Below are 18784 nucleotides of genomic sequence, written 5' to 3' on the forward strand. Positions count from 1 at the left end.
TCTGTAATCTTTGCTTCCCCCTACACCTTAGGTTCTCTGGAGTGTGCAAGCCTTTGAAGTAGTATTACCAAAGTTTACCTTGAATGAATCCTGACCTCAAGCCCATTGAATGTGGTACATCACAGTGCTTTTATTGATATGAAACACTTCATACAGTAAGTCACAGAACATAATTTGGGACAGTGTTGACTTTATTGGGTTGCTATTTGTTAGTAATCCTGCCAAAACAAGGTTCCATCTCAACCCTATGGAGCTGGGTCTGTCCTCAGTATATTGAGACTGAATGAGGAAGGGTCTGCCTTGTACCTCAACCCCAAATAGAAAGATAAGTACAGCATCTTGACATTTCATTACCTATTCAAATAATTTTTCAGGATACACAATACTAGTTCATAGAGATGGGCGCTGTGCTCAGGCTGGAGGACATGTAGCTGCTGCCTCCAGAGCCGGCCTGACCGTGTCAGACTGAAATGATACACATCACAGATGTGGAACTTCAATCAATTCTTAAATGGTTGTGGGTGATGTATGAGACCCTCCTCACTGTCTAGGAGCTGTATGCGGTGATCTCAAAAGACATTTTACTCTTGACTATAGTGTTATTTACTAAGAAGAGCATGATTAATGGGTTATGTTGCACATGAAAGTGCCTCATATCTAACAGGTGTGTACCCCATTCTTATGTCATCAAGCTGGGACTCTGCCTCATCCAACGGGAGAGGTCAGGTCTGATTATTTAACACTGGTGAGCATTTATCAGGTTCTGGTTAACCCAGAACTAAAATTGTGCGGAATTTGGTTAGCTGCTCCGCGAGATACTTAATGAAATAAACATTTTCTTTGAGACAACGTTGCATATCAACAGCTCAGATTATCTTCAAGATAATCCTACCAGGTTCTTGAGCCTGTCTATCTGCAGTCTGTACACGTGCATCTCCTCTTTGGTTAGAGTCTGGGTACTGGGTTGGAAATGAGAAAAAGGAGATGTTACATTTCCATGGTGCCCTCACCAGTCTTCGTGTCATCCAACCAAATGTTCTACTGTTTTAACAGAAATAGTCCTGTGTAGGCTACAGCATATTCTGAGTGCAATACTAAGAACATCCACTTGAGGATGAACGAATCAGGTATAAGAATGACAGATAATGGATGTTGTACTGAATCCAATGGTGTTTGCAATCAGTTATAGTTAGATACTGCCTGGCAGACTTCAGAGAACTTTATATTGCGTTAACATAATACTAGCTTAACCAATTGAGAAAATGCAGACAAGATACTACTGTAGGTCACTGCAGGGTAAATACACTGTCCTGCACAGACACCAGGGCATCCTGCAGGCTGGGCCAGGGCTTTGTAGTGGGCCTTGATGTCCGTCAGGGCATGTCCTGGGCCTGGTCTGCGTTGTCCATGGCGATGGAGAAGGCTGACCTGTCACGATGTTCCTCGCCTCCACTTTCTACAACACAAAGCGCAACAGGACATGTGTAATGTCTGTACAATTGTTTTAACCTTCCTTGTGGATATGACAACACATAATAAGCTATTGTTTAATGTTCATACCACTATCTGAGCAGTGATTTACAGTCACAACTGAACTCTGGAAACACATTGGGCATGTAGCCTTTATTTGAACACGGTTCAATATGACTTAGGTAAATGTTCCCTACTCTTTGTTGAGCCCCATTAATACTGTAACAACAGTGTTTTTGTTGCACTTACAGACCCATATTGTCCCTCCTGTGTACCAAAATGAAGCTGTTTTTAAGGATGCAGAAAGGGTATAGAGAGTCACAGGATCTGTAATGTAAATTCTTAATGTTGTGAACACTTATGGAAGGTCAGGTTCTGCAGTGGTGATCATCTGGGTGATTTAGTGAGAGAGACCAGCAGCGGTGCTTAGTGTTGAGTGCTGGCTCTCAGCTTGTCTAAATCTCCATAATTGATGGGGAGACATTTTAATGCAGCGCCTGGGCAGGGGAGCATCTTCAGAAGACTCTGGAAGGAATGCTTTTACTGGTTGAGTACAGGAGCAGGTAAGGAAAGGTGCATATGTAGAATTTGAATAAAACTATCACCGGGAAAGTATACCAAGAGGAAAACATGCTCAATGTTTTCATTTTTGAGAGCCTAAATGTGCACTGAACCCCCCCGCCTTGCAAGGTTAGAGAGAATGTTTCAGTAAAATAGTTATGTCATCATGTACTCACAGCATCATACACTTGCTTTGAGAGAGAGATCTGAACTTCCAGTCCACCAATGTCGGTTTGAAGCTCGAAAATGCTCAGGTAGAGGTTGTTCACCTCCTGTTAAAGCATGGGAATAGTGGTTTTCGGAGCCATAACAGAATGTCATTCATTATTTCAATTGTTTGAATCAGCAGAGGCTGGTGAAAGGAGTGATAGGAGGACGTGCTCATTGTAATGGCAGGAATGGACTGAAGGGAACAGAGTCAAGCATGGTCTCCATATGTTTGATAGTATTCCCTTCCAGCTATTACAATGAGCCTGTCCAATAGCACCTCCCACCAGCCTCTGTTTGACTAATCTTTCCATAGTTTGATGACAACACCATGATGTATCCATACCTCTTAATGTGGTCCAGTCCATCTCTAATGACTTGGTTTGGGCAGTCTCCTCAAATCTTAACATCACAGTCACATTTATGCATTACGTTTCATATATTATCAATGTCTACAATTCTGCTTCATGAGTTTAAAGGATAATATATTGTGTACTCGGCTGAAACAAAATGTGGGTATTTGTTATTTTCGCAGTACAATTGAATCTCAAGCTCTGTGATGATTGGATACAGATTCTCTTTAGAACAAAAGTCTCAAGACTCTGCTGCTGGAGAACAATGAAGGCTATTATTAGATTTTGCTCCAACTGAGCATTAAAAGCATTGATCTGCCGAGGTAATTATAAAGCAAAGTCACAACACCTACATGAGGCTGAGAGACTTCGAGCGGCAGGTAGCCTAGTTGTTAGGGCGTTGGGCTAGTAACCGAAAGATTGCTGGATCGAATTCCCGAGTTGACAAGGTAAAAATCTGTCGTCATGCTCCTGAACAAAACAGTTAATCCACTGTTAGGCCGTCATTGTAAATAAGAATTTGTTCTTAACTGACTTGCCTAGTTAAATAAAGGTTAAATAAAAAAATAAAAAATCTTCAAACCTGGTGCGGCCAGCTGATTATTCATGTGATGAACACTACAGACTAGTAGACCCAACAGTATGTACTGTACTGTGTATTATGGGGTCACAGATTATTTCATTATGGCCCCACTGTATTGTGAGGTAATCGACCCTAACCCCACTCCACCTGCTCTGGATGTCGTCGATGAGGCTCTTGAAGTGCTCAATCTCTGTGATAATGGCCTCCTTGGTGGTGGACAGGCCATCGATCTGGGTCTTGTAGGTGCCGATGGCGAAGGTGAGCAGGATAGAAGTGCTTGCAGGGCCGCCCTCCCCCGGGTTGGTGAACATGGAGATATTGGCCCTCAGCACAGCGTTGGTCTGCTCCAGAGAGCGAGCCTGGGGACCACAGAGAGTGAGAGGCCAGATCGATGAATACTGTACACACATTGATTTCTATTAGGTTAACACACAGACATACAGTCTGGTGATGTTCCTCTCCATGAATGGGTCTGAATTTCAATGAGCTTGAATGATTTTGGACATTGATGTTCAGGATATTCCAATGGGCCCGTTATATTTTGCCAGACCAAATCACATGCACAATATACAAACAATACATGCGTAATATGTTTTAGCATGTTAACAATGTTGAATGCATACATGAGCATTGCTATCAATTCCAAAACAAGGACAATCTGATACTATCCTCAATTGGGTTTCGATTGAAGCACAGACATTAATTATGGTAGGTCAATGTATGAAAAATACTCACAGGATTGGGTTGTGGAGGATGTTGATGGGTAGATGGTATACTGATAAACATAATGCTAATAATTGTGTTTGTTCAAGCAGAAATACAAATATTGAGTTTAATTTGGTTGTTCGAGTACAAATGCACTTAAAATATTACTGTGATAGAAAAATGTATACAATTTCATTAAAAGTCTGAAACAGTGGCTAAATACCAACATCAACTTTCACTGATTATTGATTATAGTCAATTAAACAATGTCTGTATGACGTGTAATGTTTATGTGACATACCTTGTCAATAAAGGTGGCAAACCTTCAGCTCCCCCTTTTCCTTTAGGCAGGTCACCTGGACTGTGTTGAGGGAGGGCAGCGAGGGGTCGATGCTGGGCACGGGGCTGAGACCACCCACGTCACCACCCACTGCGGTGGTGGAGCTCAGGAAGGACGGGTTGCCTCTGATCTTGAAGACCCGGCCACCCAAGTGAGCCCTGAGTGGGGCCACTCCAGCCCTGAACCCTGCTGCCCTGCCACCACCTCCTCTTAGAGCCAGGGCATGTCCACCTATTCCCATCCCAAGACCACCTCCTATTCCCAGCCCTCCCCATCCCCGAGCTCTCCTCTCATGCCGAGCCCCGCTGGTCCACCCCCCCCCCAATTCCAAAAGATCTGGAGAGGGCCAGTTCGGCCCCTCCGCCACCAGCTCCACCGCTCCTGCCCCCAGAGAAGAGCCTTATGCCCCCATAGGTGAACCCCAAACCTCACCGCCCCCCACTGATTCTCAGGTTAGTCTCCACCATGTCAGCAGCCTCAAGGCTGGGGTGTCCAAGATGAGTTCCCTAGTTATAGACAGATGGACTGCCAGCCTCCCAGGGGTTTATATACACTAGGGCTGCCCATTTGCTGGGGAGGCGGCTCACATCACTGCAGGTAGCTGGGCTTACAGACAGGCCAGCGTCTGCCCGACAGGCCATCTAATCCCACAGATGTCGGGAGAGATACTGCTGCCCCCCAGGCTACCAGGGACTGATGTCTTTCCAGAAGCTCAGCCTCCCTGACTCGTGTTGCCTTGACACTGGATGGATGTTCTTCTTGACAATAAGGGTGCACTTACTTTGGCTCTTTCACTAAAGCCTTTTAATTGCCTGGCAAGGACTGATCTCCGTTTTATCTTCCAGTGTCGTGCTATCGAGCAGTCGTTTTTGGAGATTGTACCGCTTCACTGAAGGCGTCGCTCATAAATCATTCACAGGGATCACTGCACATTCCTGGATTATCATCCCCTAAGGATGAGCATCACCTTTGACAGATGTATATGGTATGCAACATACTGCAACAGACTATAGGAGCTTCAGCATTCTACCCACCAGGAGGGTGGTAATGGATGTGCGGCTTTCCACAATATACAATGTACAGTAAAAACGTTTTTCATCATCTAGAAAAGTGCATTCCAAATCCATCATCCTTTTGAATGGACCGAGTTCAGTTCTAGATCATCTCCTTTGTCCAATCCACTAGGCTCAAACTTGTCCATACACATATCAGCCCGAATGGCGAAAAAGTAAACATGCAGCTCGTGTTGAGTTTTTGTTTCCTTATAACCTTGTAATGCAAATCCAATTACAAAGAGTAAATAGCAGGGATCTATTTGTCCCCACAGTCGCCAATGAAATTAGTCTGTGGACAGATCCAGTGAGAGACTCCCAACAGCAGGGATTTATTTTCAGCCAGGGATTTATTTTATTTAACCTTTATTTATCCAGGCGAGTCAATTAAGAACAAATTCTTATTTACAATGACGGCCCCGGGCTGTTTTTTTAGGAAACAATTAGGAACATGCTCTTCTGGCACCTGGCAAAGGGCCTTAGCCTCACTAGTTACCACAGCCACAAGGTCATTAAGCTGCCAATTTCTACAATGTATTATTAAAATTCTATTCTAACCCTAACATTAACCATACTGCCAACCTTATGCCTAACCTTAAATTAAAACCAAATAGCACATTTGTTTTCAGGAATTTTTATGATAGCCAATTTTGACTGGCTGTGCTATCCAATGGAAATCCACTGCCATAGACTCCTGTTAGAGAACCTGTCAAAGCACTCAAATACCCAATGATCCAATCAGGAGAGGTAGGTGTGACTTTAGATTCAATAAGATCAAGGAACCCCTTGGGTTACTGATAGAGCCAAGGTCGATTTAAGACACATTTTGGTTGAATGCGTTCACATGTGCAACTGACTAGGCATCCCCTTTCTTTGAGAGGATCATCCATTCTACCCTCAAAGTGAGGCTTAGAATGCACAAGAGTTTTCCAACATCACAATGTTCCATTAATATTACAAGCTACCTGTAATGGTGATATTTAAGATGAATAAAGTCAATATTCAGTTTAGAGTAATTAACACAATGCTTAGCATATTTGTTTTCCGTTTCTGTAATATTCATGATTTCCATTGTTCTATTTGTTACTCATTTGTGTAGGCCGGGTTGATGGTCACTAGACTTGATAAGGGATGTTCTCATATCGTTTGATAGTGATTGACACCGGAGTTACTGAAGGTACAAGGACCGATGACACTATTATTGTATTGACGATATTATGAACACTGTGTGATTCTGTTGCAGCTGGCAAAGTCAATGGTCATGTCCGAATACCCATAGGCTTACTTGCATTTTAAATAGTCAGCATTTTAGGTAGACCTATGTGACAAAAAGCTGTATAGTAAGCCTATGTGAAATGTCAAATTCAGCATGCTTTAAATGCTGGGATGTCATACTTATTTTGGCTTCTCCTCTAGTTTTAGAATTTGCTGCACACTATTGAGGACGATTATCGTCTTTTCGAGATTTATGTGTCTGACAACAGGTGATAATCACCTTAGGGAACATGCTGTACCAATCTGACATTCTCAGTAGTATGAGCCGAGTGCAGCCCAAACATCTTACTGCGGCTATAGCCTAGCATGCTGATATTTGTTGCTTAATGCATTCGTTAACAGAAGGGTATACTACAAAGCAGGATCAAGGAGTTCGTTATCAATAGTTATTTCTGGTTGCTCATCAAAGTAGCAGAGCCCTCAGTACGTTCTAAATTGTATGTAGCACGATTAGTACACATCAGAGGCTGCTGCTGCTGGGAAGAGCTATAGGAGCACGGGCTCATTGTATTGGCTGGAATGGAATATGAAATGAGTCAAATGTGGTTTTCATGTGTTTTAAACAGTTCCATTTATTCCATTCCACTCAATACAATGAGCCCGTGCTCCTATAGCTCCTCCCACCAGCCTCCTCTGGTACATAGTATTCAGTAAGTAGTAGCCTAGGCAAGTCAGATTTTGGACAAGGCCACTGTCTTTGGTTTTGACTGACTTTGTACAAGCGTCTTGCGCTGATGTGTAGATATCTTTTGGTAGCCTACTGTCTGATTAGAATTGGCCTGTCTCCAAGAGACCCGTTAGACATTTTCTATGCTTCTGTTCTGGAGGCGTCTCCCTGAATTATTGTATTAAACTCTATTGATCTTTGATTGGTATTATCAATGACTGCTCTCCTTTTTGTTCACCTGGAAATGTTTTGTTACACCAGTATTCTATTTGACGTAACGTGGCTCAAGGTAGAAAAGGAGACAAAATATGACTTTCATGACAAAGAAAATAAGCATGAAGAAATATTTATGATGCCCCATTTATTACATTTCAGAGGGTACATTATAAATACTGGACTGCTATAGGCTATTAGGACTCACAGCTATCTGGCACATGAAATAATTAAATCTGGAACAGTGCATTATTACAAACCAAATGCATTGTGCCCTACAAGAAGTCACACATGCTAGAACCTACAGTCATCTTCAAGACATTAAAGAAAAGATTGATGTCCTTTATATCAACAACCAATAAAAATGCATCATTTTAATGAAACTATGTATCTCTGAAAATAATTATTTGAGGCCATTTCTAAATACAGTCTGCACTGCCTAACCGCAACAAATGGCAACTTAAACCACCTGCCACACTTGTAGCAAAGCCAAAAGCCCGAAATAGGTTTGTGAGACCTTGTCAAACATGACATAAAAGATTTATTTAATAGCTCCTTCAAAACGTTGTGAGAGGGTGCCAAAGCACATGCCAATCAGAGAGTCTGGTTCCTCCTAAGGTATCTTCCTACATCTACTCGCTCTTCGTTTGAAAGCGCTGTACAAATAAAATCTAATGGATTGAGACTAAGAGGAATGCATGGTCGCCAGGCATATTACATAAAATAATGATTTATAAAGTGAAGCTTGTTCTGTGGAACTGGTTTTAAGAAGTTTGATTGAACTTTTGGGGAAATATTTCTTTAGATAAAAATCTAATTCTACCATTTGCAAGTCCAGTAGTAGAAATAGTCGCAGAAATAAATACTTTAGAATACTTGGACAACTAGCAATTTACATCTACACAACGAAATTGTGCTAGGGGCACATGAACGTATATACATTTCAGCACCATGGACAGCGCTCTTTCGAGTGGGCCTGGGATTTCATAACCACGGACAGCGCTCTTTCTTTGTGGCCTGTCTTCAATTTACAATACTCTACCAAATGGTCCTTTGCTGAAATTATTCCACAAATGTATTCCAATATACTGACGGACTCTACTTTTATACACGATTTACAAACGTGGCACATATCAATCCACTCGGTGTGATTTATGATGAAAATGACAAACATAGTTCCTTGAGGTCATATTGTTTGTTTTTGTGCCATATTGCTTTCCCAGTTAATCCCAAATTTATGTTTTTGTCAGTTACACCTGAACTATAACGTGGATGTTGTTTATTTACAAAGTCCCAACACTTTCAATTGCAGCGTTATCAAGACAAGACGACCGTTTCCAGCACTTGTCCGTCTCCTTGCTCAATGTGTGCCATATCCAATTCTGACGCATTATTTGTAATGGGTAAGGTACCGACGTCCTCCTGAATGTGATAACTGGTATTTTGGACAGCGGAGTGTGGCCGGTGTTCGCCATCTCGAGGCGATGGTCGGACAATAATGCATGGTCTCATAGGCTCTCTCTTCGCCTTGGTGGACGGGCTGAGGTTGTCACGCTCGTATTCCTCCTGGGCACGTTGAATCTTCCTCTTCTTCATTCTCCTCTTGTTAAAGTGAAATGCTACCAGGGAAACCAATATTATCCCAATTATCATGGCCACCAGCACCATGAGCGCAAAGGTCGAGGAGAACGGTTGGAAGAAGCGGCCAATTTGGTCCATGCAGGTACCATTGGTTTGGGAAGCTCCGTTGTAGATGCACAGTGGTATGGAGAGACCCACATCCTCGGACTCCTTGTTTGTCATTTCGTTGGACCTTTGATTTTCACTTCGGGGTAGTAATATGTCCTCTCCAACCTCAGCGCGACGAGGCAAATGGAATCAAAGGCCTTGACTGTCCCATTAGATTTACCTAAATGGAAATTAAAACCCCGTTGAGAACAGTGGCAACATGTTAAGAATACAATAAGGCAATGACATTGTGTAGCGAGACTACAGCGGTTTGCATATGCCATCAGTGTATAGGCTCACCATTCACGGCACGCCCGATTAAATTATTTAAATAATTGAGAGAACTATTAGGCGTGCGTAATTGCGCGTCAGTTTTGAGATTACAACAAATGTATGGCTCCTGAACAGAAATCATAATTATATTTGGACGCTAGAGCAATAATTAAATTCCATACAATTCCAATCAATGTACTGCAAAAGTTCCTATGTGAATAGGGAAAACACGCACATGAGACGTGCATCTGCAGCATCCAGGCTACTACAATTACAATGAAACGAATGCACTTACATGAAACAATATGTGGTCACCATGATTTGAGCTAGGCTATTTTCAAGAGTCAGAAATTCAAGAAAACACTTGGAATATTTCAGTCTGTTCGTTTATGTTTGAGGGAAAAATAGATGTTTTAATCTCTTACCTGGTGAAACTGTCTAGTCGAAGCCGTTTCAGAGTCGAGGACCGGCCGGAGTGGCGATATGGGGAGCAGAGAGAATTATCATGGATCGCAATGACGTATCACACAATGCGAAAGCTGTACTCTGTCCACACACACCCACAGTGGATGCACATCTGTGTTCCACATTCATCACTTGAGTCTACATTGCAGGCTCCTCTGCCTTCTGAAAAGCTTTGAGGAAACGTAGAACATCAAGCGTAGCCTAAACGACCTACAGATACGCGATCAATAAACTGAAAAAACGCCTTGAACCCCAACGTACATTATATTGGTCACATGCACGCACTTCAGCAAAAGCATGCAACATAGTGTGGAGCTGTTCCCACGACACTGGTGCTGAAATCATCTGCACAGCATCACGACTACAAACAGACATGTCTACCTAAGACTATCGACATTGCATTTCACTCACTTTTACTTCTCACATGGTCATATTTGACCCTGATGCATTGGGACTGCCATGGTGATGCCGGTTGTCTAAAAGGAAAGCTGGTGTCAAAAGGAATTGATAACGATTACTGGCATTCATGAGGGAGGGGGGGGGAGCAGAAATAACTCTAAATCAATCACTTCACATAAGTAGACTTGAAGTATCACTGGACTGTATTTGTAGTAGACTAAAGCAGCATTTCCTTGTCAAGATAGGCTAGTGGGCCCAATTTTACACAGCAAGTTACATTAGTAAGTTAAGCCTAAGTGGCCCATTGTAAAAACAAATGCTTGATTTGGCCAACAGTAAAAGCAGATCTTAGAACTGTCAATGCCAGAGTTTACAGTCAGGATCTTATAAAAATGGTTTGAGTCTACTGAAGGGGAGCTGGTAAATCAAATGACACCATTTCCTGTGGTAAAGGATAAATACATGCAACATGATTTCACGAACTCACTGTAAAACTGATGTGTAGCCAAAAGATGCAAACATCATACTGCGAGGCTCCAGCAAGACATAATGTAAGCTAAATGTTTTCAAATGTGCAACCAGGTTGCCCAAATTCCCGACCAATATGCAGGGCTCATTCGCTCCTGAAAATTATGACATTACCCGTGTCCAAATTATGACTTTGAGGATGCAAGAACCTTGAGGGCCATACGTTAGAAAAAGTTGAAGTTTAACCTGGACCTCTGTCTCTTAAAACCGTTGACGTAGTTGCACGTGGTCAAACACTGTTAGCTGTTCCCATCAGATAACCTGACAGATTTGGCCCTGTGCTAACCTGAGAGTTTAGCGGGATTATATCCGGTTGAAATACCTTATTAGCCAATTAAAATCGTTGCTGTAGTTGGACGTGATCTAACACTTGTTCATGAAAGCGCACTTAACAGCAGTCCAATGGCACGTTCTGAAAATCAAAGCACTAGATCACATGCATTTGTCTGACAGGTCATATAGCTGGCTTCACACTGTAGAGCGCATTTGTGGTAGACGGTAAATGGGTTCGAATCCCACTTTAGTCCCCCCCCCCCCACTTGAAATGTATAATTACATTTGTGATAGTGTGTTAAGAGAAATGCAGCCAAAACCTTGTAAATGAAGATTTACGAATGCATTTAATAAGGAGCTTCTTGTTAGAGTCCCTCTTGCAGACCAAGACACAGGCTACTGGCACTGCTACATAAATAATCGTCCCTACTATAGGCTATATTATATAGATGTATATGCTACACTTACATGTACAACATTTCATATGGATTATTATAATCATCCACTGTCACATATGCATTATTTTAATGACGCGTCGAGGAGCAGCAGTGAACAGTGTTTTCACTGTAACAAAAATGCTTGCTGCAAGGGGGGCTAGAAGCAATGATTAAGATTGTACATGACAGCTATTTGAAGTCCATAAGGCTCTTACATTTAAAAAAAACGATGTATGACAAACTTAAAATGCTATAGACCTCCTTTATCTTTTTTTCCATAAAATCACATGGGTGTGTGTGAAATGGATTAGGAAAATCGTGGTATTTTGTCATATGTGAATTTGTCTAAAGTTAGTAGCTAATAGCCTAGTCAAGGATGTATCATCATGTAATATTGGCACTCTACACTTGAGACAGATGAGCGGGACAAAAGTAAACCTTGAATTTAGAGGTTTAAAATATCCCCCTGGTGGCCAAGTTAACCTATTTTATGTAATGCCATTGGTTGGTGGATATAAAGTCTGAAATATTTGATTGGCTGATGCAGAATTTGTGACAAGAAAAAATCACTGTCAGCTGGTGAGGTTAGCATAGGGCTAACGTAGGCCAGATTATTTGATGGGACCAGCTACAATGTAGCGTTCTATCACCTGCAACTACGTTGACGATTGTAATTGGCAGATGCACATTTTGAGAAGGAGGTTTAATTTAATTTTTCAAATGTTTGCAAGTATGGACCCCTGTCAGAGTCAGATAAGGAAAGGTAAAAGCTGAGCTCGCATAACATGCTGACCACACCACTTGCGTTGCGTGCGCGAGCATCGCAAAATAAATGTACACAATCATGTTATTCAATCATTGCACCCACACTGCTTTCGTTTGCGTTGACATTCGATGTGCTGCAAGTCCTGCCTCTCCCATCTCCTCATTGTTTTTTAGGAGCATATACCCATGTGGGTGATTGAAATATGAACTGGGGTCTACACTCCATTCGGTTGTGGTAATGCACCTTAAAGATGTTGTTCCCTTAGCAACGATTAAAACATTCCCTAACCAGAAACCGTGGATTGATGGCAGCATTCGCATGAAACTGAAAGCGGGAACCACTGCTTTTAATCAGGGCAAGGTGACCGGAAACATGACCGAATACAAACAGTGTAGCTATTCCCTCCGCAAGGCAATCAAACAAGCTATGCATCAGTATAGAGACAAAGTAGAATCTCAATTCAACGGCTCAGACACAAGAGGCATGTGGCAGGGTCTACAGTCAATCACGGATTACAAAAAGAAAACCAGCCCCGTCACGGACCAGGATGTCTTGCTCCCAGGCAGACTAAATAACTTTTTTGCCCGCTTTGAGGACAATACAGTGCCACTGACACAGCCCGCAACTAAAACATGCGGACTCTCCTTCACTGCAGCCGACGTGAGGAAAACATTTAAACGTGTCAACCCTCGCAAGGCTGCAGGCCCAGACGGCATCCCCAGCCGCGCCCTCAGAGCATGCGCAGACCAGCTGGCTGGTGTGTTTACGGACATATTCAATCAATCCCTATCCCAGTCTGTTGTTCCCACATGCTTCAAGAGGGCCACCATTGTTCCTGTTCCCAAGAAAGCTAAGGTAACTGATCTAAACGACTACCGCCCCGTAGCACTCACTTCTGTCATCATGAAGTGCTTTGAGAGACTAGTCAAGGACCATATCACCTCCACCCTACCTGACACCCTAGACCCACTCCAATTTGCTTACCGCCCAAATATGTCCACAGACGATGCAATCTCAACCACACTGCACACTGCCCTAACCCATCTGGACAAGAGGAATACCTATGTGAGAATGCTGTTCATCGACTACAGCTCGGCATTTAACACCATAGTGCCCTCCAAGCTCGTCATCAAGCTCGAGACCCTGGGTCTCGACCCCGCCCTGTGCAACTGGGTACTGGACTTCCTGACGGGCCGCCCCCAGGTGATGAGGGTAGGCAACAACATCTCCACCCCGCTGATCCTCAACACTGGGGCCCCACAAGGGTGTGTTCTCCCTGTTCACCCACTACAGGGAGGAGGTGAGGGCCCTCAGAGTGTGGTGTCAGGAAAATAACCTCACACTCAACGTCAACAAAACTAAGGAGATGATTGTGGACTTCAGGAAACAGCAGAGGGAACACCCCCCTATCCACATCGATTTAAGTTCCTCGGCGTACACATCACAGACAAACTGAATTGGTCCACCCACACAGACAGCATCGTGAAGAAGGCGCAGCAGCGCCTCTTCAACCTCAGGAGGCTGAAGAAATTCGGCTTGTCACCAAAAGCACCCACAAACTTCTACAGATGCACAATCGAGAGCATCCTGTCGGGCTGTATCACCGCCTGGTACGGCAACTGCTCCGCCCACAACCGTAAGGCTCTCCAGAGGGTAGTGAGGTCTGCACAACGCATCACCGGGGGCAAACTACCTGCCCTCCAGGACAGCTACACCACCCGATGTCACAGGAAGGCCATAAAGATCATCAAGGACAACAACCACCCGAGCCACTGCCTGTTCACCCCGCTATCATCCTGAAGGCGAGGTCAGTACAGGTGCATCAAAGCTGGGACCGAGAGACTGAAAAACAGCTTCTATCTCAAGGCCATCAGACTGTTAAACAGCCACCACTAACATTGAGTGGCTGCTGCCAACACACTGACTCAACTCCAGCCACTTTAATAATGGGAATTGATGGGAAATTATGTAAAATATATCACTAGTCACTTTAAACAATGCTATCTAATATAATGTTTACATACCCTACATTATTCATCTCATATGTATACGTATATACTGTACTCTATATCATCTACTGCATCTTTATGTAATACATGTATCACTAGCCACTTTAACTATGCCACTTTGTTTACATACTCATCTCATATGTAGAATACTGCACTCAATACCATCTACTGTATCATGCCTATGCCGCTCTGTACCATCACTCACTCATATATCTTTATGTACATATTCTTTATCCCCTTACACTTGTGTCTATAAGATAGTAGTTTTGGAATTGTTAGCTAGATTACTTGTTGGTTATTACTGCATTGTCGGAACTAGAAGCACAAGCATTTCGCTACACTCGCATTAACATCTGCTGACCATGTGTATGTGACAAATAAAATTTGATTTGATTTTTGATTTGATATAAAGTCCAAAGAATAACCCTGAAGGAGGAGAGATTACTAGAAGCTGATCAATTGTTGGAGTAGAGGACCTTGTGCATTTCAGATAAAATAACAACCCAATGTTTATATCCAGGGACAACTTAACTTGCAACAGCAAGCTAGCCAACTAAATTGCCATAAATGTTTAATGCTTTTTGACCTGTCCCCAAAATGAATATAGTAGGTTCAGAGTTTGTTTTGATATTTCAACCTGCATGTCCTGATTGTGTTTGGTGTGGGGGGACAAAATCAACATGCGCGCAATAGCAGACACACATACCCGGTCTGGTCAGCTTGTAAGGTGAAGCAGCAGCACTGATCGCCCCAGGCAGATATTGTTATAGTTTTTTAAACAGAGCAGAGGAGCATCTTGCATCGTAGTAAAAAATAAATAGAACAGTAGTGTATGTACTATTACGCGTGTGTAGCACATGGGGATGTGTGAAACGTACGCCTCATTATCTAGCTTTTGAGGTGGCGCGATCAGCGTAAGATGCTTGAGGGCGGTGGTCACGTGTGTTTGTGAAGGAGAGGTACTGCGTTGGTGCCAGGTATGGGCAGAATTGGGAGGAAGTGGTACTCGCTAAGCAAGTGCAATGATGTCAGAGGGGAAAAAAACGTCTGTTGTTGCAATATCGCAAACGGACGTTACAGTTTCACTGCTATGGATTCCAGAAGTATAGTATAAAGCAGGTTCAATGAGTTAGCCAGCTAAATATTCTGAAATAACTTCTTATTTTTAATAAAGATAAGCTTGAAATATGCATGGTCTAATTGATTCAACAAACGAAAAAACATGTTTAGCTTCCATAATAAATCAGAAAATCAACAGTTATTTTTGATTGTTTTTCAAAGTTAGCTGGCTGACTCATTTATTCTGCTTTGCAGTATACCCCTCAGTTTCAAGATCACGGGAGAAGTTAAAATAGAAAACATCATTTTGTTCAACTTTGACTTCATTTTTATTTTTAATCTCAAATCAAGGAAGTGCCTGCAATCCAACGGAAATTTTTGTCAATCCCATTTTGGTGTCAAAACTCCTGGTTGGGAACCCCAAACTAGAGGATAGTAGAAGCAAACACTCCTGAGTCAATACACACATTAATACATTATTGTTGCATCTTGGGGCCTGGCAGAGGTTCTCTCTCCACTGTGTTCAATCGTTAACAAGGTGAACTCGTTATACAAACACAGATAGAATCATTGTTTCTCATTGCTGTGACTGATAATGACTAGGAAAATGACACACTATTTACAAAGACAGGGAGATTTTCTTTCCCCACAAAAATGCCTGAATTGAACTCATCACTCACAGTGAAATGTGACTGATATTTGAGTCACGCTGCATTACAGCAATCTTTACTCCATTGAACACTCCCGAGGAGCCACAGCAAACATTACCATCAGATGTGCATGGAATATCAACATACTGCACACACTCAAGATGACAAACTAGACCTTATAACATCAACAAGGTAAAGAGGAAGATAAAAGTCTACAAATGGAACAATCTACTCAATGCTATACCATGGCAATGGTATGTAGGGGCAGGGTTATTTTCTACCCCTACACTATTACAAGGGCAAGTTCTGAGAAGCATTGGTAATACTGAGACAAAGATGTTGATAATAAGTGACCAAAGAGGGCTATGGTCTTTTGGCCATATGAGTGGATTGGAGTGGGTCAAGCTCGTCCTCTGTGCATAAAGAAAGGAAGATAAGGATGGAAAAGGTTGGAAAAATTGGGGCAAAGTGGATGGCGAGGCGAGTGGAGGGCACACAGCCCTGATGGATGACTGTGGACACAGACAGCTTAAAACTTAAGGAACTGTCCCAATCCGCCCCCATCACACACAACTTCATCAGCTCCATTTGTCACTGCCGTAAGCAGGGCCCGACTGTTTGCTGCTCTGGCTAAGTTTGATAAGGTCATTGTGGGAGAAACTCATTTTGCTGCTCTGTCTTCTGCAGTCTATATTTTCCCCCTCTCTAATTATGTAGATTTAGTTGGAAAGGACAGGCAGAGGACTCTGCGCTAAAACCCAGTAATCCAGCCTTCCCTGGATTACTCACTCTCTCAAAGCACGGCGTAAAAGGGGGAGTCAACACCACAAAAAGGCCATCTGCTTCATTCCCCAAATTGTTGACCGATTTAAAGGCCATATATTATACAAAGGGCAAAAGCCAGATACGCTTCTAATAAGTGGGTAGCATCTAAACATTGCACCTTTAGTCTTTTACTGTATAAAAACCCAGACTGCATTGAAAAGGGGATTTACGGCTGTGCAACTTTCAGGTCTCTTAAGAGGTATATTCAAATAAAACTCAACATTGTTCCACACTTGTTATAAGTAGATAGATATTACCATATATCTTTCAATATCTTTTCCACAAAAATGATGGAATGACAAAAGGAGGCCATTTTCAGTACTGAAGCAACAATAGAGATTTGCTGACTTTCTATTTTGAGAGTACATTACTGTAAAATAGCTGTGAAGATAATGCTCCCCTGGTTAACCACTGACCACTGACATGTTAAAGGGAGAGTAAGACGAGTGCCTATGGGCTTTACAGAAAGGAAAAACTAAGTACTGCAGAGGAAGGTGACCTCTCAAGCACACTAAGTGGGTTTAAGACATCTTTCATACATAACTACTCATAGAAATAAATGAAAAACTATTAGATTGCAGGAAGTTAAATCTCTGTCCCAAATATTTTCAAGTGATCAGTTTTGTAACAGGAGGAGACAACAAATGTCAAAAACACTAAAATACACTCTGGGGTGGCAGATTATGAAAAAGCCCATCCTGGCATTCTACAGCATTCGGGATCTGCTAAATTACACCGAACAAAAATAAAAATGCAATATGTAAAGTGTTGGTCCCATGTTTCATGAGATGAAATAAAATATCCCAAAAATGTTCCATACGCACAAAAGGCTAATTTGATCATTACACAGGTGCACCTTGTGCGGGGACAATAAAAGACCACTCTAAAATATGCATTTGTGTCACACAACACAATGCAACAGATGTCTCAAGTTGAGGGAGTGTGCAATTGGCATGCTGACGACAGGAATGTCCACCAGAGCTGTTGCCAGAGAATTGGATGTTCATTTCTCTACCATAAGCTCCCTCCGTAATTTTAGAGAATTTGGCAGTACGTCCAACTGGTCTCACGCAGACCACGTGTAACCACCATCACGTTTCAGCATAATGCACAGCCCCATATCGTAAGGATCTGTACACAATTCCTGGAAGCTGAAAATGTCCCAGTTCTTCCATGGCCTGCATACTCACCAAACATGTCACCCATTGAGCAGCTTGGGATGCCCTGGATCAACGTGAACGACAGCGTGTTCCAGTTCCAGAAACTTTGCACAGCCATTGAAGAGGTGTGGAACAGGACACTGTTCAACTCTATACGAAGGAGATGTCACACGCTGCATGAGGCAAGTGGTAGTCACACCAGATACTGACGAGTTCTCTGATCCACACCTCTTTCTTGAAGGTATCTTTGACCAACAAATGCATATCTGTATTCTCAGTCATGTGAAATCCATAGATTAGGACTGATTTCCTTATATGAACTGTAACTCAGTCAAGTGTTTGAATATTGTTGCTTTTCTATTTTTTTCAGCGTAAGTTATGTCAATCACAAGGGAGTCATAGGCAGGGCCTACGCCCATGTAATCTTTGAGCATGATGTGCTGGGAGCTCGAGATCTGAAAGCTGCCCCAGGCGAGCCTCAGACATGAAACCACTTCCTTCTCTGTGAAAGGCATAACAAGCTGCACCACCGATGCCAATAAAAGTAATAGAATACCTTGAAGTCCCTGTCACCAACTGTGCCCCATTACAAAATTACCGTAACTTTACCAAAAAATGTCCAGAAATCCTGGTTAGAATATTCCTGTCATCAAGAATAAGCAGGACATCTGGGAATGCTTCATCCAGGACTTCTGGAAAACCTGAGAATCTTACCAGAAAGTTGAGGGAATTTTGCAACTCTAGTGACACCTATTTTAATTTCTATCAAGTCAAGTGGTGCTACAG

The 18784-nt window shown here is 42.5% G+C and overlaps 1 protein-coding gene and 1 pseudogene across 1 annotated transcript; both read right to left on the reverse strand.

Moving 5' to 3' along the window:
• Positions 1-105: 105 nt before the first annotated feature.
• On the reverse strand, positions 106-8739 carry LOC112228474 (annotated as a pseudogene).
• Positions 8740-8743: 4 nt separating this feature from the next.
• LOC112229100 (uncharacterized protein C11orf87 homolog) lies at positions 8744-9229 on the reverse strand. Its single transcript, XM_024394988.1, has one exon. It carries the CDS (start codon positions 9227-9229, stop codon positions 8744-8746), a length of 486 nt encoding a protein of 161 aa, XP_024250756.1.
• Between the last annotated feature and the right edge of the window lie 9555 nt (positions 9230-18784).

Source organism: Oncorhynchus tshawytscha, linkage group LG30 (assembly GCF_018296145.1).
Source record: "Oncorhynchus tshawytscha isolate Ot180627B linkage group LG30, Otsh_v2.0, whole genome shotgun sequence".
NCBI lineage: Eukaryota > Metazoa > Chordata > Actinopteri > Salmoniformes > Salmonidae > Oncorhynchus > Oncorhynchus tshawytscha.